General features: G+C 45.5%; 1 protein-coding gene across 1 annotated transcript in view; it reads left to right on the top strand.

Moving 5' to 3' along the window:
* LZTR1 (leucine zipper like post translational regulator 1) overlaps positions 1 to 22,191 on the top strand; it is a 43,030-nt gene that overhangs the window by 13,954 nt on the left and 6,885 nt on the right. The window contains 7 exon segments of the mRNA XM_075722262.1: positions 2,436 to 2,582; positions 9,773 to 9,883; positions 11,342 to 11,434; positions 12,386 to 12,481; positions 13,572 to 13,755; positions 19,405 to 19,574; positions 21,450 to 21,606. Coding sequence (XP_075578377.1) covers positions 2,436 to 2,582; positions 9,773 to 9,883; positions 11,342 to 11,434; positions 12,386 to 12,481; positions 13,572 to 13,755; positions 19,405 to 19,574; positions 21,450 to 21,606 — 958 coding nt within the window.

The raw sequence follows: 22,191 nt of genomic DNA, 5'->3' as shown, positions 1-22,191 counted from the left end.
CTCTCATGCATCATGTGCTCCAGGTCCTGATCATCTTGGTAGCCCTCCACTGGAATTGTTCCAGCAGGTCAATGCCTTTCTTGTACTGGGGAGCCCAAAATTGGGCAGAATACTTTAGATGTGGTCTTACAAGTGCTGAATAGAGGAGGAAAAATCCCTTCCCTCAACCTGCTGGCAACACACTTGCTGGTACAGCTGCGGATGCTGTTGGCCTTACTGTGGGATAATGATGCTGCCTCCTGTTCAGCTTTGTTTGGATTTCCGGGTTTTTATCTTAAGAGCTGCTTTCTAGACAGCCAGTCCCCAGCCTGTATCGTTACAGGAATTGCTCTGTCCTGGGGGCAGGACTTTGCACTTGCCATGGCTGAACTTCATGAGGTGCCCATGAGGCCATTTTTCCAGCCGAGGTAAGTCCTTTTGAATAGCAGCCTCCAGCATTTCAGCCGCTCCAGACAATTTGGTATCAACCACAGACTTGCTGAGAATGCAGTGCCCTGCTCTAACCTGTGAAGCCATTCAGCATTTTGTAGGAGATGATCAGGTTAGTCAGGAAAAATTTGCCCTTGCTAAATCCTTGCTGACTGTTCCCAGTCATCTCCTTTATGTGGTGGAAGTAGCTTCCAGAGGATTTGGTCCATAACATTCTTGGGATGGAGGTGCGGTTGAACGGCCTAGCTGGATGCTGCTCCTTAGAGGTGAAGGAAGCCTTCGCCCAAGCTGTGTTCCTAGGTTCGTATCATGCCAGATTTTTAAAAGTAGTAGGTGCTTTGTGGATTATAAACAGCACTTTGTTTACTCTCACGTACCTACAGCTAGGATAGATGAGTCCATTGCCATAATCTGAAAGGAATCACTGTCTAAGGAAAGGCATAATAAAGCCCTTCAGCATTTGCCTTCTCCTTCTTTGTTCATTTGTACAGAGCTCTGTGTCTTGAAGTTCACTCTAAAATGAGTCTGTTCCAATTTTGTCTGAAAAGCATATAGATTTTCTGCACCCAGCATGTGAAAACATTTTAAATCCTTAAACCTCCTTGAACCTAACAAATATCCAAAGCTCTGTCTGCCCATCTGTTTGAGAGTTTTATGCTGTTGCCTGGTATGATAGTGTAATAGCATCTCTTGAGTATAAACAGCTACCAGTAGTGACATCTCATTTGGACCTGTTGGAGCTTATGATTTTCTTCCAGTTAGAGGAAAAATAGATATTTTTTACCTTTCAGTTTGTGTCGGTTCACCAGGTTTGTTTGTTGGTGGCGCTAGGTCTTTTTATTTCATTTTGTCTTAGAGTTCTTGGTGGTATTGGAGGATAGAGGCTCCTCAGTGTTCCTAGATTGTGAAAGAGATCTGAGCACATCTTCTGAGCACCTTGGAGTTCAGTGCAACGATCAGCTTCCTTCATACCTGCTCATTCATATATATGAGGGTGAGGAGGGTTAAAATTTACACAATTATAAATTCTGTATATGAAAGAAAGATTCTGAGAAGCTGCGAGAATGAGAAGAAGAGCCTTGAAACAACTGCAGTGGATTTGATTTTAGCTATTTCCTAATGCTGCACATAGTGTTGAAATTTCAGTCTGAAAAAGCACCGAAAACATGTTAGAAATGCTTTGAGAAATGAAGAGAGAAAAGATAAACACTGAAAACAACACAAGTAGTCACAGCCTGCGATAATAGTATAGCTTATGTGTTCTTCACAGCCAAGAGAATATATCTCACTGCAAGAAAGTCACATTGTTGTAACTGGCCCAGATCTCTTGACAGAGGTACGGAAGAGTTGCATCTGGACTATGATGAGGGCCAGCTGAAGCTTGGCCCTCAAGGAGCACATGGTGCTCTGGCGGGGCAGCAGCGGCTGCGTTAGCTCCGTGCATGCTGCCCGTCGTGCCGTGGTGTAACCTATCAGCTGTAGAAAACGTTTTACTTCATCGTCTTCCAAACGTGTTAGTCAGCTTTGACACAAAGTACAGGTGGTTTCTTTGTGGTGATCCATCTGCCCTGTTTTTTCGTCAAGCCAAAATGTGGGAAGTGTGTGTCAGACTGTGCGAGCAGCTGACAGATACTGCCTCTTTGCCATCGACGTTCATGATCTGCATTCTTCCTACTTGCAGTAAACAAAACCCTCAGCTTCTCATGAAGAACCGTGGAAGGAAGGGGGCAGACAAAAAGCGATTAATGCCTAAGATTTTAATTGCAGTGTACCTCTGTCATTGCAAAAAACATAAGAAAACTACACGACTAATTTGTTAAATTGTTCAGTCACAGTGATGGCCCCAAACAAGACCATGGTGCTTTCTCTGGACTGATTCTGAATGTTTTGGCTACATGGGCACAATCTTGGAGCTTCAGCCACAGGGGCACTCCTGCTCCGTGTCCAGTCTCTCACGCCTTCCATCTATACTTTTACGTGCTATTGTTTTTAAATCTTGTAACCAGGTGTCCCATCCAGAAGTGGCTGAGAGAGTATCTGCCCCAGAAGAAGTTCTGTCCTTGCTCTCGGAAGAATGTGGTTTTAAAAAATCTTGGGATGTATTTGGTTTAGATTTCGGCATAACAACAGTTAAACCCACAGCATCCTGAAAGGTAAATAAATGAAACCCTTGGAAGTGAAAAGGACTTCAAAAATGAAAATGAAATTTATTCCAGGAGAGAGAAATAAATTCCAGCCCTGCGTATACTTTTTCTCCTCCACTCCTTTTTTCTCTCCTTGAAATTTATCTTGAGCCGTTTCAGCTTAAACTGTAATCTAAGAACCATTTAAGCCTTGACTCTGCACATGCGAGTTCTAAATTGCACATAGAAAACTAGTATTGAGCCCTGAGTAGAAACTATTAATTTGATTTAATTTTACTTTTACATTGATTCAACTTAATTTATTAAGGACTTCAAGTGAAGCTAAATGTATTCCTGGTGAGGTTAATATTTAAATCAATGAGTTAATGTAAGGGTTTTCACAGGTTTAACTAAGTTTATTTTAAAGTATGTGGAATCAGCCCCAGAGATGATGCTCAGGGCTGTAATCTCAACTATTTGAATGATTGCTAGGTGCTCTAGCACAGGGAGAAGCAACACTAATGCACAGGTTTGTAAGTCAAATCAGAACCCTGATGAGCATCTCAGGACAAACTCAATTTGTGCTGTCTAGACAGGATAAGGAGTGAGTTTTGAGCACAAGAAATGCAAAAAAAACCACCCCTGACTTCTGAAATACTTTGAATTTTGAAAATGATGTCTCAAATCGTGCCAGCAGTGTGGAAGGGTGTACTGAAAGAGAAGCAAAGGCAACTGATGAGATCTGCTTTCGAAAGCAAAGATTCCAGCTTGAAAAGAGCCTCAGATTGCAAATCTCATTAAGTTAAATAGGGAACACACTTTAACAGATGAAACAGGGCAGTGTATCTCGGAGGGAGGTGCCAGCCCGGATCACCAGAGGTGTCAGGATTGAATCTAAAATTCTTTTTGTCAGGCACTGCTAATAAAGTAAGGAGATCATGTTGCTTGAGAGGTAAGTATAGGATCTAGAGCTGACAAATACATGCAGACTGGCAGTGCATTTTAGTCTGTGATTTTTAGCATTCTTGTATGCACCAGGAGAGAGAAGGACGATAGCCCTTGGGATTCGTATGCGACCATCTGGAGTTGTGCCAGCAGAAACCCTTACTGAAATTGCGGTTATTGCAAATCAGAAGTATGGTTTTGCACAGATTATCTCACCTGCCAGATTCAAGTTATGTTTGCACAGTGCTGGTTTAGGTAGCAGTTGTTATTAGGCCAGGAGGACTTTACCGGTAGGTATGCTGGTGTGCCTTTATCGTTAAGCATACCTAACACAGGCCTGGCTCTACGGTGCAATGGCTCTGTTTATCACTATAATCCTGAGTGCAGTTCTCACCTTGTTACCTGGAATATTTACCCTAAGGTACATCAGGGAGAGGTTAGCATCATCTGAAGAGAAGTGAAGGCATGGGAGGAAGCGTCTGGTGGACAACAGGATTGGGAAAGCTCTTGCTCTCCCCTTGTGCAAACAGCCCATCTCAGCTACCTCTACACAAACACAAGTCGCTTAGGAGACAGCAGAAATTAGAAGGTCATGCACAGTTACAGAGCTATGACCCTGTTGGACATCGTGAGATAGCTCACACGACCAGAAAGACAGGCTGGGAAGGTGAGGAGAAGGGGTTGTGCTCCATGTGAAGGAGTGCCTGGAGCTTTGTCTTGGGATGGGTGGTGAGCTGGTTGGGAGCTACTGGGTAAGGAGCAAAAGATAAACCAACATGGATGACACTGGAAAGATTTCAGCTTCAAGTGAAACAATAAGCAGCAGGAAAAGAGTGCAGACTTCTAGCAATGTAGAACATGGCCAAGTCTAAATGGAGTTTCATGGGACTGCAAAGGGACAGCGGCCTTACCACCAGCAGGACTTTGGAACTTGACAAGGTGAAACAGTGGGAGAAAAGAGGGTGAAAGGACATCAGAGGAAAACTGTCCAAAGAAACCACTGACAGATTCGTAGCATAAAGTGTGTGTTCATTACCTGGCAGCTCTTAAGCAGAAATCTGCACTTCTCCATATCAGATTCAGAGCCCTAGCAGCCAGACTTAGAATGCAGAAAGTACCAGAATAACCTTAAAATTTTAGGCAGCTGAAAGATATCCTGCAGGCTGTGCACATGCTGTTAGTCTACTGTAGTCTTTCTTTATGATCTCAGAAGATTAATACAATGTCTTTGAATCTCTTTGCCAACTGTAAATGAGGATGACCAACACATTCCTATGTCACAAGCAGGATGTGGCACAGTTGGTTGGACTGTGCTTGTAAAAGACAGAAATTGGGATGAATGTGTTATATTGCAAAACAAAGGCTTAGTTTCACATTCACCCTACACTGACTTTGTTCCTCTGAACACAGGAGTTCCTAACTGTAACCCTGGCTGATAGTGTTGTGAGCAGGGAGTCACTCACAAGTGATAGACTTGTCTAAGTCAGTTCTAATAAACTGCAACTAGTAATAATCCTTTACATGTGCAGATGGATGGAGTACAAATATGCAGACCGTCGGGGGAATTCATAGGAAAGCTGTAAGAGCAATCAGCAAGTATGTCTCCATTGAAAAGCTGAAAGAGCTGGAGATCCTAGTTTCTGGTGGGTAGGACAAGAGCTAATGTGATTAATGCTTAAATTGCAGCAGGGAAGATTCAGCCCAAGTACTAGGAATAGCTTGAACAGGAAGAAACATGGTGCACTTTTTTCTACCTGCACAATTATTTGTAGTAGAGTGATTGTGTGTTGAAAATCAGGTTTTCTGTACTCTTTCAGTCTTTTACTGGTGCGTGTGGGCCAGTGGCTGCAACCCCGTAGTGCCTGATGCTGGCCTTTCAGGTTTTAGACAGGTTTGCTCTGTTACTGACTGTTATTCTTGTCCCACCTTTGCGTGATCTGACCTTCAGACTTTTATCAAATCAGATTTGACTGTGTGCGCTACTACAAGGGATATTATTTCATATCTGTTCCATATAAACTATACCTGGGTTGAGCATATTCAGCAGCTGGATTTGGCATCTTGGGAGGTCTCCCAACAAAAAATTCAAGACAGGGCAGGGTTTTGGCATCTGGCATTGGTGGGTGAGGAACATGATGCCCAGCATGTCTCTCTCTCCACCTGTTTATGCTCCTGAGCTCTATTAACCTTCTATTTTTTTTGCCCTGTATATTTTCTTCTTGAGGACTGAGCTCCCTTGGTTTGCACTGGGCCAGATTTTTTCTCTGGCCAAGGCCTTGGTCGTGGGAGGGCAGAGTGGTGTTCTCCTTGAAGGTGGCATTGGTATCTCACCGCTTGGCAGGGTTGCTGTCACCATCTGCGGGTTTGTGCTGGCTTGAATTCTGCTATTCTGATTCAGTAAAACAAATACCCTGAAACCCTCAGCTGCACAATGTTTTGCTGAACTGTATATGGCCTTCCTTTTTCTGGGCTATTCTTTCATATTTTACATTTCTTTACATGTATTTAAAAAGTTAGGGTGGTTTGATTGCTTAAGTTACTAGTAAGTGGCAAAGCTCTGGTTCCTTGACCACTCTGGTACCAACCAGTACAAATTAAAAATCATCATTGTAACGTTCCTTATAGATTATTTGAGTTAAATATAATGTGACTAGCAAGTGTGGTGTTACTTGGTTAAATATTCAGATGATTCATGTTTCCTTTCTGGCACCAATTGTGAAAATGCTGTAAGTTTTTTTGGTTGAAAAAAAGGTGGTTGTTAAATACAACGGCTGCTTTTTAAAAGCAACTACTAGAGAATATTGAGAATTATTTCAATTAAAAACAAAGCTAAAGTATTATTTACTTAAAAAAAAAAAAAAAAAAGGCAGGGAAGGTGACCTGAATAAGTATAAACCAGGAGGCCTGTATTTGATCTCTGACAGAATATTTCTTTTTTTTTTTGGTTGGAGAGTCAGTTGTAAGAAAGATATTATGATACAGTTAATATCAGCCCCTCTAGTAGTGTGGAAATAGGTCTTGGCAAGCAAACTTCATACTTTGGGATGAGGTTGGAGGTCCAGTTGATAAAGGTCACTGATGTATTTTTAGACTACTATAATATGTTTGATTTTTCAGTCAGTACATCTTATTTAATTAATGAGATTACTACTAAGAATTAATAGAGGCCATATAAAATAGACTATATTTGACAGTAATCTCATCTTCTTTTGGAAGGGTATTGAACAGGGGCCCAGAAGGAATGTACTAATAGATTAATATTATTCCGTAACGTTCCCATCACAGTATTTATTAGCACCAAGTTTAAAGTTTCTTTGATAAAGTATCCTTGAAGTATGCCAGAGACAGAAGGTATCTTGTTTATCCAAAGGAATCTGGCTTGCTTGTTAAACTGGTGCAGATGAACTTGCATTTTAAGGTGACCAAATCTTTGGTTTGTACAGCTGAGAAAAAATCCCCCAGGTCCTAGTTACTGCATGGGGGATTGTATCCTTAAAACCTGTAGTCTGAAGAAAAGAAAAAGTCATGGAAAGTCTGGTGAGTAACAAGCTAAATGAGACCATTGTGTGGTGCGGTGGTAAAAGGGATAATTCGGTGGTAATGAAAAATGCCAGTCAGCATGGTTTCCTGGAAAATATGTCTCTCCAGATAAACATAAGCTTGTTTCATGTCTGAGTTTACTTGAGTGGTGTCTATAAATATGTACGAGAAGAGAAGATTTCTTATACCAGAGGGCTTTTTATTTTGTAGGTAAAGATTTAATGAGATTTGCTGCCTGGAAGACACAAAACAAGCCTGATCAAACTAGAAAAAAATTGAAGTTACTATTACCACTTGAAGACTTTATATGAGAAATCTCAGTGAGATGTACTAATTTGATCAGATACCTTTTGTGTAACTGCAGAAGAAATGGGTAGAAATGCCAATGTGACGCCCATCTACAAGAAGGGCCGGAAAGAGGATCCAGGGAACTACAGGCCTGTCAGCCTGACCTCGGTGCCGGGAAAGATTATGGAGCGGTTCATATTGAGTGAACTCAACAGGCAAGCGCAGGTCAACCAGGGGATCAGGCCCAGCCAGCATGGGTTTATGAAAGGCAGGTGCTGCTTGACCAACCTGATCTCCTTCTATCACCTGGTGACCCGCCTGGTGGATGAAGGAAAGGCTGTGGATGTCATCTACCTGGACTTTGGCACAGTCTCCCACAGCATTCTCCTAAGGAAGCTGGCGGCTCGTGGCCTGGGCAGCTGTACTCTTCACTGGGTAGAAAACTGTTTGGGTGGCCGAGCCCAGAGAGTAGTGGTGAATGGAGTTAAATCCAGTTGGCGGCCGGTCACGAGCGGTGTTCCCCAGGGCTCTGTTTTGGGGCCAGCCTTGTTTAATATCTTTATTAATGATCTGGATGAGGGGATTGAGAGCAGCCTCAGTAAGTTTGCAGGTGACACCAAACTGGGTGGGAGTGTCGATCTGCTGGAGGGTAGGATGGCCCTGCAGAGGGACCTGGACAGGCTGGACCGATGGGCCGAGGCCAACTGTGTGAGGTTTAACAAGGCCAAGTGCCGGGTCCTGCACTTGGGTCACAACAACCCCACGCAACGCTACAGGCTTGGGGAGGAGTGGCTGGAAAGCTGCCTGGCTGAAAAGGACCTGGGGGTGCTGGTTGACAGCGGCTGAACATGAGCCAGCAGTGTGCCCAGGTGGCCAAGAAGGCCAACAGCATCCTGACTTGTATGAGGAATGGTGTGGCCAGCAGGAGCAGGGAGGTGATTGTGCCCCTGTACTCGGCGCTGGTGAGGCCGCACCTGGAATGCTGTGTCCAGTTTTGGGCCCCTCAGTACAAGAAGGACACTGAGGTGCTGGAGCGTGTCCAGGGAAGGGCAGCGGAGCTGGGGAAGGGTCTGGAGCACAGGGCTGGTGGGGAGCGGCTGAGGGAGCTGGGGGTGTTCAGCCTGGAGAAGAGGAGGCTGAGGGGAGACCTGATCGCTCTCTACAACTATCTGACAGGAGGTTGTAGTGAGGTGGGTGTCAGTCTCTTCTCCCAAGTAACTAGCAATTGGATGAGAGGAAATGGGCTCCAGCTGCATCAGGGGAGGTTTAGATTGGATATTAGGAAAAATTTCTTCACATCAAGCATTGGAACAGGCTGCCCAGAGAGGTGGTGGAGTCCCCATCCCTGGAAGTGTTCGAAAAATGGGTAGATGTGGCACTTTGGGCCATGGCTTAGTAGGCATGGGGGTGTTGGGTTGATGGTTGGACTGATGATCTTAGAGGTCCTTTCCAACCTTAGTGATTCCTAGTTTTTACTTTTCATTAAAAAATAATCCAGCCACCAAGCCAAGAAACATGAAATTATGACTCTCCCCTTAATTGGTTTAATGGTGGACTTGGTAGTGTAGGTTAATGGTTGGACTGGCTGATCTTAAAGGTCTTTTCCAACCTAAACGATTCTATGATTCTGTGATTCTCTGATGTGGTCTGTCCTGTGCAGGAGGGTCACTGCTGCTTTGATTTGCAGTGACTCCTTCCCACTTCAAAAATTGTCCGATATTGCAGTTCCAAGCTTCAGTGTGTGTTGCGTGGGATGGTGCGATCCCTCGGTCCTGTAAATAGCTGGGGCTTCATGCAGTGTGGGGTGGCTTTATTTTCTGTGGACCTGGCATGATGGTGAAAGGAGACTTGACTCCGTGGTGCCAGCTCTGTAAACATCTCCAGCTTTGGGTTTCTGTGCAGAATGTGGCGTTGCTGAAGGGCTCGTTAGCCAGATGGTTCAGCCCCAGCAAGCGGGGGGGAAGGCTTGCATTTACAAGCCTGGAGTTCAATATCCTGCTGGGACAGATGATAATTTACCTTTCAAGTTCCCAACAATGGTCAGAATAAGCTCTGAGTTTGTATAGTGATCACATTTGCAGAATCTTTATTTCTAGAAGTGTGTTTTATTTTTCTAAGTAAAACTTAGCTTTGAGTCTGAGTTTGGTAAACGATACATTTTGTAACTCTCCTGATGTGTAGAGCCCTGTGTACATACCATTCTGATTAGAAAGTGCAATGAATAGGTGTTTTTAAATGTGACTGGAAAGTATGATCTAGATACACTAGGAAACAATTCTAAAATATAATAAATGTCAGTCTTAGGATGCAAGCATTTGTGTCGCTTCAGACAGCATTGATTTTTCCCTTCTCACTGTTGATCTGTTGCAGGCCCATTTTCTTGGGAGAAAAAAAACCCAGATGCTTTTATTTATTCCCTCACCTATTTTGTCCTCTTCTTTCCCTAGTTACCCAGTGGGAGACTCTTCCACGCTGCAGCTGTTATCTCAGACGCTATGTACATCTTTGGTGGCACAGTGGACAATAACATTAGAAGTGGAGAAATGTACAGGTTCCAGGTAATTCACTGATAAATGTACTCAAACATCCACACCAATTCTGCGTGAATCCTTCTGGCTGTCTCTGGGCGTGGTGGAGTTTCTGGTTTGGCTCGCTATGAGCTTGATGACTTTCGTTTCGCATTCTTCCTGCAGGAAGCCTTTGCGTTTCAGATTCAGCTGCCAAAGGTTAATGTATATCTTTAAAATCTTTTGAGATATGTTATCTGGACAGACATTTTGGTAAGGCCAAGCTCTCCAGTGTCTTCTAGAGTCCTAACAGAGATCTTCACAACTTACTTTGACAAATTATTGAAAAGTGTATCAGACAGGATTTGTCAGGATGTTTAACTGAAAACAGTGTGTGCTTGCAGCCCAGAAAGCCAACCGAATCCTGGGCTGCATCCCCAGCAGCGTGGCCAGCAGGTCAAGGGAGGGGATTCTGCCCCTCTGCTCCGCTCTGGTGAGACCCCACCTACAGCCCTGCGTCCAGCTCTGGAGCCCTCAGCACAAGGAGGACACGGACCTGTTGGAGCGGGTCCAGAGGAGGCCACAAAAATGATCCTACGATCATTTCTGGAGCGCCTCTCCTATGAGGCCAGGCTGAGAGAGTTGGGGTTGTTCAGCCCGGAGAAGAGAAGGCTGCGGGGAGACCTTATTGTGGCCTTCCAGTACTTGAGGGGGGCCTATAGGAAGGATGGGGACAATCTTTTTAGCAAGGCCTGTTGTGACAGGACAAGGAGTAATGGATTTAAACTAAAGAAGAATAGATTTAGATTGGATATAAGGAAGAAATGTTTTACATTGAGGGTGGTGAAGCACTGGAAGGGGTTGCCCAGAGAGGCGGTGGAGGCCTCATCCCTGGAAACATCCCAGGCCAGGCTGGACGGGGCTGTGAGCCCCCTGGTCTGGTTAAAGCTGTCCCTGTCACTGCAGGGGTTGGGCTGGATGGCCTCTAAAGGTCCCTTCCAACCCAAAGTGTTCTGTGATTTTATGAAAATTGGCTGTTCCTCTTCATGTACTGTCAGGTTCAGTGTTCTTGGAGCAGAGCGTTTTGTACGGAATTTTTATTTGCATGCAGCACTCCCACCCCTGCCCCCAGTAACTATGGAAATTTTAAATTTCAAGATACCCACACCAGGTCAAATCCCCCCTATGCTCGAGTTTATTTCTGTTGTGTGGGACCCTCAGACAAGTCCTGAGAGTCGGTGAGACTCTGAGCCACCAAATCCTAAAATCTGCAAGTAGTGATGAGAGACGTTTCTTGCGTGTTGATCTGTGTTACCTTCATTGCCTTCACCATAGAGGAAGCCCTTGCATGTGTTTGGTTTGATGTTATTTTCTACTTCATGCACTGCACTGAGGTCAAGTTAATAAGAAAATCTAGTGATAGCATGTGTAACTACAGTGCTTTTGGATATAGCCATAATTAATTCTGTCTTCTGTTGGTGTTTCTTTGGGTTTTGGATTTTTTTTTAGTTTTCTTGTTACCCTAAATGCACTCTACATGAAGATTATGGAAGGCTGTGGGAAAACAGGCAGTTCAGTGACTTGGAGTTTGTTTTGGGAGAGGTGAGTAGCATTTATTGAAAATGTGCCAATGGTGGTGTTACTGCGTGTGTAGCGTGTTTGCTGGGAAAAAGCAAACTGTACGATGATTGTGCCAGAAAACCTGGGAATGAAGCTTTAAGAGCAGTGTCACTGGTGAAAATGATGTCTGTCTGGTTTAGTTAAGTTCCGCTAATCCAGATAAATTTATAAAGCTGCAAAGGAGAAGAAACTTTTAAACTGAGATCTGTGGATCACTGAGACATAACCCGAATCTATCAGAGCACCTTCTATATAGTTGCAATATGAAAATGATAATAATGACCTCTGCACTCCAAGGTCCCAGCTGTCTCCTGGAAAAGGCAGGTCAGTGGTTTGCAGATCCATGTACCAAGAGCCAGTTTTAATTAGTGAAATAAAAAAGAATAAGAAAAAGCAGCACAGGGGAATGATTCTCTAATAATGAAAACGATTATAAAATTTTAAAAAGAACATGCTTTCTGAAGAAAAAACTGAGAAATTTGAACTTACCTGCATTCCTTTTGGGGGGGGGGGGGGGGGGGGGGGGGGAGTTAGAAAAGACTTTGCAGAGATCAGATAACAGATCCTCAACAACAGCTGAAGTAGATTATGAAGAACAAACACACTGTTGTTTTGAAAAGAGAAAATTAAACTGAAAATCAGATGCAACAATAAGAAGCAATATCTGTGACACTGAACCTACACAACAGCTTCTAGTCAGTGAACGTAACGAAGGCTCTTTCCAAATGGTGTTTGCCATTAGGCTTTAGGGAAAATAGGTGTTGAATTTCACATGGATGTGCAGAGCAGATGCAAGGTTGCCTTTGATTCTAACTTAAACTAAATGTATAGTAACCTGGAGTTCAGCCCAGGTTTCTATGACTTCTGCCATCTGCCACCACCATGTGATTTGGGAATAAAAGTTTAATACATGTTATTCCTTTGCTTTGACAGAAGGAAGAACGAGTCCGAGGGCACACCGCAATTGTTACAGCTCGCTGCAAGTGGCTGAAAAAGAAAATCATACAGGCAAGGGAGAGGTTGAAACAAGTGAGTATTTTAGAAAAGTAATCTTGTGGCAAGGTAATGCTTATTCTACCCAATTTTGGAAATAAGGTTGTTAGGAAAAAGATAATATCTGCTGTGACATATGTAGAACCAGAGCAGTATCTGATGCTAAGGTGCTCTTGGGCAAGTAAAATGAGGAGGATAATTAGTATTAACATAGGCTACTGGATGTATATCAGGCCAGGCGAGGAGTGTAACACAGAAGAGCCACAGTTAATCCAGTTATCTGGATTTGGTGGTACGGTTCCTGGGAGCTCTCGTAGCTGTCTAAGTTCTAATCTTGTGGAATACCCCTGGGGAGGTGTGTATACCCCTCCCTCTGGGGAGGGTAAAAGCTGTCTGTCATGGGGGATGGCCTGCAAGATAAGACAGACTAGAGGGAAGGCAGCGTTAAGGTTTTGAGGCTGGCTCTGTTCCCTTTACCTTAGTATTTCCTGATTTTTTTCCAGAGTTGAAGGTCTGGTGCCTATGGTTCGTTATCTGTTAATTTTAACTACTTACAGGTTTTCAGCAGCAAACACTTTATTGCTCTTGAGGAAGTGGTAGCACACAACCTGCAGTAAGACATACGGATGCCTCATTACCCCTTAGTTAATTGCTTTGCCACCCCACAGCCCTCCATCTTTACTGGAAAAGGCTGTAGGGAAAGGCTGTCAAGTGTGAAACTTGAAAGTAACAGAGTGGCTTAAAATACTTTTGTGCAGCACTTTGAGCTCTGACTTTGCAAAGCAGGGGTCTGTGGAATCTGCTCCTACACCTTCCTTCTCCAAGGAGAGGTGCTGTTTCTGCTGAGGGCAGAAATGTCAGCTCAGTGGAATTAATTCATCCCTTTTTCTGAGGTCCTGCTTTTGAGCTTCATGCAGGAGCTCACGTTTGTTCTGATCCATGTTTATCACAGGATGTGGAACAATAAGTCTGAGACATATGAATTCCTTATTATGTTGAAGATAATGAGATCTTGGGTCTTGGAAGATTGTGCAGTAAATGAAAAGGATCTTTCCTTTGGTTTGATAGTAATGTGTGTGAGCTGACACAGCCTTGTTGCCATGTTTGAGTGTTTTTTCTGTCTCAGAAATCAAAGCAAGATCTTGAAGATGAGGGACATGCGACAGGTCAGAAGGATGGGATTGGTGGGAATGTCAAGTTGTGCCGCCTGCAGCCGCTGCTGGAAGTGCCCATCCGAGAGGCTGAGGCGCAACCCTTCGAGGTGCTCATGCAGTTTCTGTATACGGATAAAATAAAATACCCTCGAAAAGGTAGGACAGCAGGATTAAAAAAAATACTAGCAACTGGGAGCAAACATTTATTTTGGTACAGAGCAGGACTGAGCATTTGGAGATGATGATGGCAGTGGAGGGAAGAGCCGTGTGCGCTGTGACCAGGTGGACTATCTACTCGGCCTGGTGGCAGAGCTGAGGGAGGAAGTAGACAGGCTACGGAGCATTGGGGAGTCTGAGCAGGAGATAGACAGGTGGAGGAACCACGCTCTGAGCTCCCAGAAACCTGACCAGGGACAGCCTCCAGAGAAAGCCTGTGACCAAAGGGTTCCAGTATCCTCCCCCCACCGGGACATAGGCAGGGTCTTAGAGGGAAGCAGCAAGTGGAAACAAGTCCACAATCGGGGCGGCAAGCGAACCCTTTCCTTGCCCACCATGACTCCCCAGATGCCTCTGCACAATAGGTATGAAGCTCTAGACGTGGAGGACCCATCAGTGGATGATGTGGGCGTCAATCCATCTACACCAGAGGAGTCGCCAGGACCACAAAGACCTACCCCCCATATTACTGCCACCTCCACAAGGAAGAAAAGAAGGGTCATAGTTGTAGGAGACTCCCTTCTGAGGGGAACAGAGGGTCCAATATGCCAGACGGACCTTCCTCATAGGGATGTCTGTTGCCTCCCAGGAGCCTGGGTCAGAGATATCACCAGGAGACTTCCCTGTTATGGCCCTCAGACTACTACTCATTACTGCTCTTCCACATGGGTGGTGACGAAGTTGCAGTGCGTAGCCCAAGGGTGATTAAAAGAGACTTCAGGGCCTTGGGATGGTTAGTGAGGGAATCTGGGGCACAGGTTATCTTTTCCTCACTCCTTCCAGTTGTGGGAGGTGACCTTGGAAGGAACAGGCGGACCCAATCTCTTAATACATGGCTCCGTGGCTGGTGCCACCGCCACAACTTTGGGTTTCTTGACAGTGGGACGGCCTACATGGCACCAGGCTTGCTGGCATCAAATGGGAGCCACCTTTCTCAAAGGGGAAAGAGGGTCTTTGCTCAGGAGCTTGCGGGACTCATTGACAGGGCTTTAAACTAGATGTGAAGGGGGAGGGGGAACATACCAGGAGGAGTCAAAGCTGCTGTGCTGCTAGAAAGCTATGGCTTGATTGCCATAACTGAAACTTGGTGGGACAAATCCCACAACTGGAATGTGGCTATCAATGGCTACAGGCTGTTCAGAAGGGACAGGCGAGGAAGAAGGGGCAGAGGTGTTGCCCTCTATGTAAAGAAATCGATACACTGTGAAGAGCTGTCCCTGAAGAACAGCCACGAGCAGGTCGAAAGTTTATGGGTGAGAATCAGAGACAGAGGCAACGAAGGGAACCTTGTGCTTGGTGCCTACTACGGGCCGCCTGATCACGGGGAGCCTGCTGACGAAGCCTTCTTCCTCCAGCTCCGGGAGGCCTCGCGCTTGCAGACTCTCATGCTGCTGGGGGACTTCAACCGCTCCAACGTTTGCTGGAAAAGCAACACAGTGAGCTGTAGGCAATCCTAGAGATTCCTGGAATGCATTGAGGATAACTTCCTAAGCCAGGTAATAGACAGCCCTACCCGAGGGGACGCGATACTGGACCTGATGGTCACCAATGCAAGTGAGCTCATCGGTGATGTCAAGACTGGAGGCAGCCTGGGCTGCAGTGATCACGCGTTGGTGGAGTTCACGCTCCTGAGGGACATGGGAAAAGCAAGGAGTACAGTCAGGACCCTAAATTTTAGGAAAGCAAACTTCCAGCTCTTCAAGGAGTTAGTCAGAAGGACCCCCTGGGAGACGGTCCTCAGGGACAGGGGAACGGAACAGAGCTGGCAGATCTTTAAGGACACCTTCCATAGAGCGCAAGAGCTCTCAGTCCCCAGGTGTAAGAAACCAGGCAAGGAAGGGAAGAGACCAGCATGGCTGAGTCGAGACCTGCTGGTCAAACTAAAGAGCAAGAGGGAGCTGCACAGGCAGTGGAAGCAGGGACGGGTGTCCTGGGAAGAGTACAGGGAAGCTGCCAGGTTGTGTAGGGAGGGGGTCAGGAAGGCCAAGGCGCAGCTGGAGCTGAATTTGGCAAGGGATGTAAAGAATAACAAGAAGGGCTTCTACAGGTATGTCAACCAGAAAAGGAAGGTTAAAGAAAGTGTACCCCCCCGATGAACAAGAATGGTGACCTAGTATCAACAGACAAGGGGAAAGTGGAGGTACTCAACAACTTCTTTGCCTCAGTCTTCACCAGCAACCTCTCTCCTCACCCCTCCCGAGTCAATGGACCGCAAGATGGGGACCGGGGGGTAAAGCCCCTCCCACTGTAAGGGAAGATCAGGTTTGAGACCACCTGAGGAACCTGAATGTACACAAGTCTATGGGACCTGATGAGATGCATCCCAGAGTCCTGAGGGAATTGGCTGATGCAGTTGCCAAGCCACTCTCCATGATATTGAAAAGTCATGGCAGTCAGGTGAAGTCCCTGGTGACTGGAAGAAGGGAAACATTGTGCCCATTTTTAAAAAGGGAAGAAAGGAGGACCCTGGGAACTACCGACCTGTCAGCCTCACCTCTGTGCCTGGGAAGATCATGGAGCAGATCCTCCTAGAAGCTGTGCTCAAGCACATGGAGGACAGGGAGGTGACTCGAGACAGCCAGCACGGCTTCACCAAGGGCAAGTCCTGCCTGAGCAACCTAGTGGCTTTCTATGAAGGAGTAACTGCATCAGTGGACAAGGGAAAAGCAACAGATGTCATCTATCTGGGCTGCTGTAAAGCGTTCGACACAGTCCCCCACAACATCCTTCTCTCTAAATTGGGGAGATATGGGTTTGATGGGTGGACTGTTCGGTGGATAAGGAATTGGCTGGATGGTGGCATCCAGAGGGTCGTGGTCAATGGGTCGATGTCCACATGGAGACTGGTGACAAGTGGAGTCCCTCAGGGGTCCATACTGGGACCAGTGCTGTTTAACATCTTCATCAATGACATAGACAGTGGGATCGAGTGCACCCTCAGCAAGCTTGCAGACAACACCAAGCTGAGGGGTGCGGTTGACACACCAGGAGGATGAGATGTCATCCAAAAGGACCTGGACAAGCTGGAGAGGTGGGCCTCTGTGAACCTCATGAGGTTCAACAAGGCCAAATGCAAGGTCCTGCACCTGGGACGGGGCAACCCCTGACATCAGTACAGGTTGGGGGATGAAGGGATGGAGAGCAGCCCTGCGGAGAAGGACTTGGGGGTACTGGGGGATGAAAAGCTGGACATGAGCCGGCAATGTGTGCTTGCAGCCCAGAAAGCCAACCGAATCCTGGGCTGCATCCCCAGCAGCGTGGCCAGCAGGTCAAGGGAGATGATTCTGCCCCTCTGCTCCGCTCTGGTGAGACCTCACCTGCAGCCCTGCGCCCAGCTCTGGAGCCCTCAGCACAAGAAGGACATGGAGCTGTTGGAGTGGGTCCAGAGGAGGCCACAAAAATGATCCAAGGGCTGGAGCACCTCTCCTACGAGGCCAGGCTGAGAGAGTTGGGGTTGTTCAGCCTGGAGAAGAGAAGGCTCTGGGGAGACCTCATTGTGGCCTTTCAGTACTTGAAGGGGACCTACAGGAAGGATGGGGACAATCTTTTTAGCAAGGCCTGTTGTGACAGGACAAGGAGTAATGGATTTAAACTAAAGAAGCATAGACTTAGACTGGATATAAGGAAGAAATTTTTTACCATGAGGGTGGTGAAGCACTGGCACAGGTTGCCCAGAGAGGCAGTGGAGGCCCCATCCCTGGAAACATCCCAGGCCAGGTTGGACGGGGCTGTGAGCCCCCTGGTCTGGTTAAAGCTGTCCCTGCTCACTGCAGGGGTTGGGCTGGATGGCCTCTAAAGGTCCCTTCTAACCCAAAGCATTCCATGATTTTATGATCAGTCCTGCTCTAAGCACTTAATTACTTTCCTGAGAGTAAAAAAAAAAAGCAGATTTCTATCAAAGCATGCTAACAGTGCTAACAGTGCTTTGGTTTTTCCTAATTCTTTTCAAACATCAAGGAAAAGCAGGTTATTATCTTTCCAAAAGGTGTTAAAAAAAAAAACCCAACCAACCAAACAAAAATCTTGTGGTATTTTGAACATTACAGCAGCCTGCCTGGAAGGACCATATATCCTGGGTTGGCTTATTTCCTTTTTCTGGTATTGTTTTGATCTGTTGCAAATGGAACCCACACAGAAAGGCAGAGCAAGCCAGTATTTATCATCTCTTCAAAATGCCAGTCTAAAGGAATGCCTCATGAAAGGAAAAATCCATTCGATGCACTCGTTGAAGATCCCCAAGTTAAAAACAGTTGGAGGCTGAGAGGTGACAGCCAGAGATCTCTCAGCTCCCACACAGCGAATCCAGCTCATGGCCTTGTTTGAGCGATGAGCGCTGTTGGGCTGTGGGAGTCGGGCTGGATCCCCAGGGCGAACTCCAGCTGGCGGGGCTGGGGAAGCTGCAGCCACGTGGCACAGTCATTTAAAGTGAGGTTTGTCTGTCCTAATGCTGGAAGCTTTGCTTCAGTTCAGTCCAGGATCTTTCCTTTCTATAAAAGGTAATTCTTAGGAAAATAATAATTTGTATGCAGTTGTCTCAAGGCTTTCCCTGTGAGGTGGCAGGTCTGAGAGCAAGCCTAATCAATGGGGATGAGGGAACCTTCTCCTTGGTGTCTACCAGCATTGCCAGATCCTGCTCTCAGCAGGCTCACTGATCCTCGGCATGCTCATTGCAGGACAGGATCAGACCACAGAAGGGATTATCACACGGAACTCTCCCCTTTGTTACAGGCTTTCCAGGCAGCCTGCTACCCTTCTCCCCCAGCCCATCAAATGTTCTCCCGGGTGCTTACCTGCCTGCTGGGATCCGCCAATGGCCCTGTCCTGACCATTTGTATTCCTAGTTGCTCCTCTCAGTTCAGAGGGCAGCACCCTGGGGATCCATCCAGAGGCTGAGCTAGTAGAACTGGGCATGCTTATCAAATGGGATTTTCCCAATTAGACACAGGGAAAGCACGTGACACGCAAGGAGGCTTTTCTCTATCAAAAAGTAGTTACAGCAGATGGCCAGAGATCTCCTGTGAGGAAAGCAAAGGCTGTGGAGGATTATTCCTTGAGTTGGTGTCCCAGGAGCCCCGCTGCAGTGGCCTACAAGAGTCCCCACTGCCCCTCTTACTTCAGCCCTCTCTTCCAGACCAGCCTCAGATCCGTACACGCACCAGCACAGAGTGCCTTCATAAAGGTCTGTCAAAATCAGGGAGCTGGTTGCTAGCACTGCATAAAACCCAAGGACTTCAGCAGAGCTGGTAGCAGCCGAGCACTTTGGAAAATCGGGCTGCTAGCTTCGGAACTTGTCAGTGTTTTTAGAGACTTCACTTTCTGAGGGTTTTAAAAAGTTGTGATCCAGATTGTCACAAAATCTTTGTCCAAAAAGTCTTTTGGGGTAGCTCTTTCAGGCCTCAGTTTCGAAACTCCTTTTCTAGTATCAGTTCAGATTTTGTCTAACCAGCAATGGATTTTTTTTTCTCCATAAAAATACTCCAGTCACTGCCCATTCTACCATTCCGAATGCTCAATAGTCTCAATACTTTGAGAAAAGTTTCTCTCTTTATTCTGTGAGCTCTCCAGCATTTTTATCTCTTACAATTTCAGGTCACGTGCAGGATGTGCTACTTATTATGGATGTATACAAACTGGCCTTAAACTTCAAGCTCTCTCGACTGGAACAGCTCTGCCTTCAATATATTGAAGCATCCGTAGATCTGCAGAATGTGCTCATTGTGTGTGAAAATGCTAACAAGCTTCAGCTGGATCAGCTAAAGGTAATCACATTTTGCATACAAAGTAACTGATAAGAAATTTTAAAAAATAAAATCGATGTAATTAATGCTTTGCAAAAGCTATCAGCTTTTGCAAATTCAGTTCTTTCCTGTAATTATAGTTGCTTGAGTTATGTTAGAGTGGATTGTCCTGCAGTTGTTTGTGAATATTATGTAGGGTTTTTTCAATAAGTGTTTGATATTTTTGCATATCTGCCCTGTAGGATGTAAAGGGCGGAGTAACTTTGGCTCTTCCTCAGTTCACTCTCACTGCAGCAAGATGGAACCCGTGCATTTTCTGGTCCCACTGTTTTATACAGAGACTGCAAACAGGTTCTTTCACCTTGTCTGATGAAAAACTAAATTCTGTTCTCATGCCTTTGATCTGAAAAACACTCTGCTGAAAAACAAAATGTGTCTGCGATTCTTCGTCTCTGTGTAGTGGAACAAAGGCTTTTAGGCATTTGCTGAAAGGCATGACAGAGTCGATACCCCCAGGCTTCAGACCGTGATTTGCTGTGATGGTCTGGTTCCCACCAGCAGTGGCCAGAGCCGATTCTGCTTAAAGCTGCAGAGAAGCAGCTCCTCCACCCAAGTCCAAGAGTCCAAGATCATGCAATACCTATTTGAGTAGCCTGTGCACATCAGTTGGCCATATAGCTGACGGTTGGAAGCAGAGTGGGGCAAGACAAACCAGTATGCACCAGCACACCTTAGGCACTCTTTATGCACTGGATTTGGGGAAAGGAGAGGCATCCAGGAGGACAGCAGCCGAGTCAGCAGCAAGTACGTAAATGCTGGCACAGTCGTTGGTGCATAGGACCGTGATGCCATTAGCTGGCCAGAAGCTCAAGCAAGTATCTCAGCATTGGTGGATCTAGTGCCAGTAATTTCAGATCAGCCAGCTACCTCCACCTGCCTTCGCTACCAGCAGGGTGACGGGGGCTCTTCCACACAACTCCATTTGGTCGGGACCACCTTGAGTTGGCATCCTGTCTTCTCAAGTGCGCATTAGTCCTTGTGGGTAGGTACCATCTGCAGAAGGCTGCTATTTCTGGCATCCTAGTCAGTGTTCAAAACATTTTACAGATGGGTCCTGGACAGATCTCTGTGAATCCCAGGTGAAATAACTTGGCAGAAAAAAGGACAGTATTATTCTTTGGGTGAATTTTGTACTCACCTTATGGTGAGCTGGTATAGATTATATTTTTTGCTTATGAAAGTGTTCTGAGGGAAAGCCTTGGTTCGCACTGGCAAATGAAGTGCCATTTTTTGTCCCTTTAACTGTTTAATATTAGGTCTGGTTCATTTGTCACCTTTCCACCACGCTGATTTTTCTAGCAAGTTTGTTGTACAAGAACCTGCAAGAGCTCTGTGCAACCTTTACAGGAAAGGTTAAGCAAAATCCACACAAAGAAATCCTGCAAACTATATGTACCCTTAATATATAGTGTTAGGAGTTAAGATCTCTTTCCCCTTCTAGTTAACTTTTGGTATCTAATTGTATAAAGAACTTTTATGAGATAGCAACCAATCTTAGTTAGTTCCATGAGGTTTTCGGTGTCCCCTGAGATTCCTATTTTAGAAATCTTCAGTGCAGCTAGATGGAAGACAGTTAATCTTTTCCTTGTTATTATTTCTTAGTCAGGTTTTTCGAGATGCTTAGAATTGTCCTGAATTTCCTGTTCAAGTAGGAGCCTAAATGGTCACTTAGTAAGGAGATCATTGTTTGATACTTCCAGCTGCAGGATCCATGTGGAGGGTCGTAAGAAAAGGGTGGCTGTTTACCCTGCAACATGGTAACATTTATGTGATGCTGTAGGATGACTTAATACAGTAAACTGTAATTTTTTTTATTAATATTGGGTTTTTTTTAAGGAACATTGCCTGAACTTCGTGGTGAAGGAATCACATTTTAATCAGGTAATAATGATGAAGGAATTTGAGCATCTGTCCTCATCCCTCATTGTGGAGATTGTACGGAGAAAACAGCAGCCGCCTGTTCGAACACATTCTGATCAGCCGCTTGACATAGGTAACTTTATGCTTTATAAAGTTATTAGTTGTGCTGGTTTTGCATCGCTAATGGTTTGTTTGGTCTAGGAAACAGAATAGGAAGTAGACCACTGCAGACAAGCAATTCTCCAGTTGGTATAACTGTGCTTAGGCTGTTTCCCAGACTAAGACGGGGCACGCCAGTTCTTTTTCCAATGAGCTTCAGTCAGAACATTATCGCCATCAAAATACATGAAAGGTCATGTTAAATATAGTCATTGTTCTTCTTGCAATAAAATATCCTGATTGTGTTCAGGGAGAGAAGAGGCAGAAGGAAGGGTATAAAGGATGATTCAAAGAAAAGGCAGTGGGCCTTCAGTGGACTAGAAGGTAACAAAGCTGAGTGGGAGGGTTGGCCTGCTCATAGGTTTTCATGGAAGAAGGAGCAGGAGTAAGGGAGAAGATCTTGTGAATAATCTTGTCAGTGCTGACAAGGTAGACCTTATTGTGTGAGAGAGAGGGAGAGAGAGAAGAGCATGGAAAAATTAACTAAGACAAAGAAAAGTTAATGGAAGAAAGAAGAGAAGATAGGGAGAAGAAGACTTTGAGAAGATAAATAACCTGT

Source organism: Pelecanus crispus, chromosome 17, assembly GCF_030463565.1.
Source record: "Pelecanus crispus isolate bPelCri1 chromosome 17, bPelCri1.pri, whole genome shotgun sequence".
Lineage (NCBI taxonomy): Eukaryota > Metazoa > Chordata > Aves > Pelecaniformes > Pelecanidae > Pelecanus > Pelecanus crispus.
This window is presented reverse-complemented; position numbering and strand designations above follow the sequence as displayed.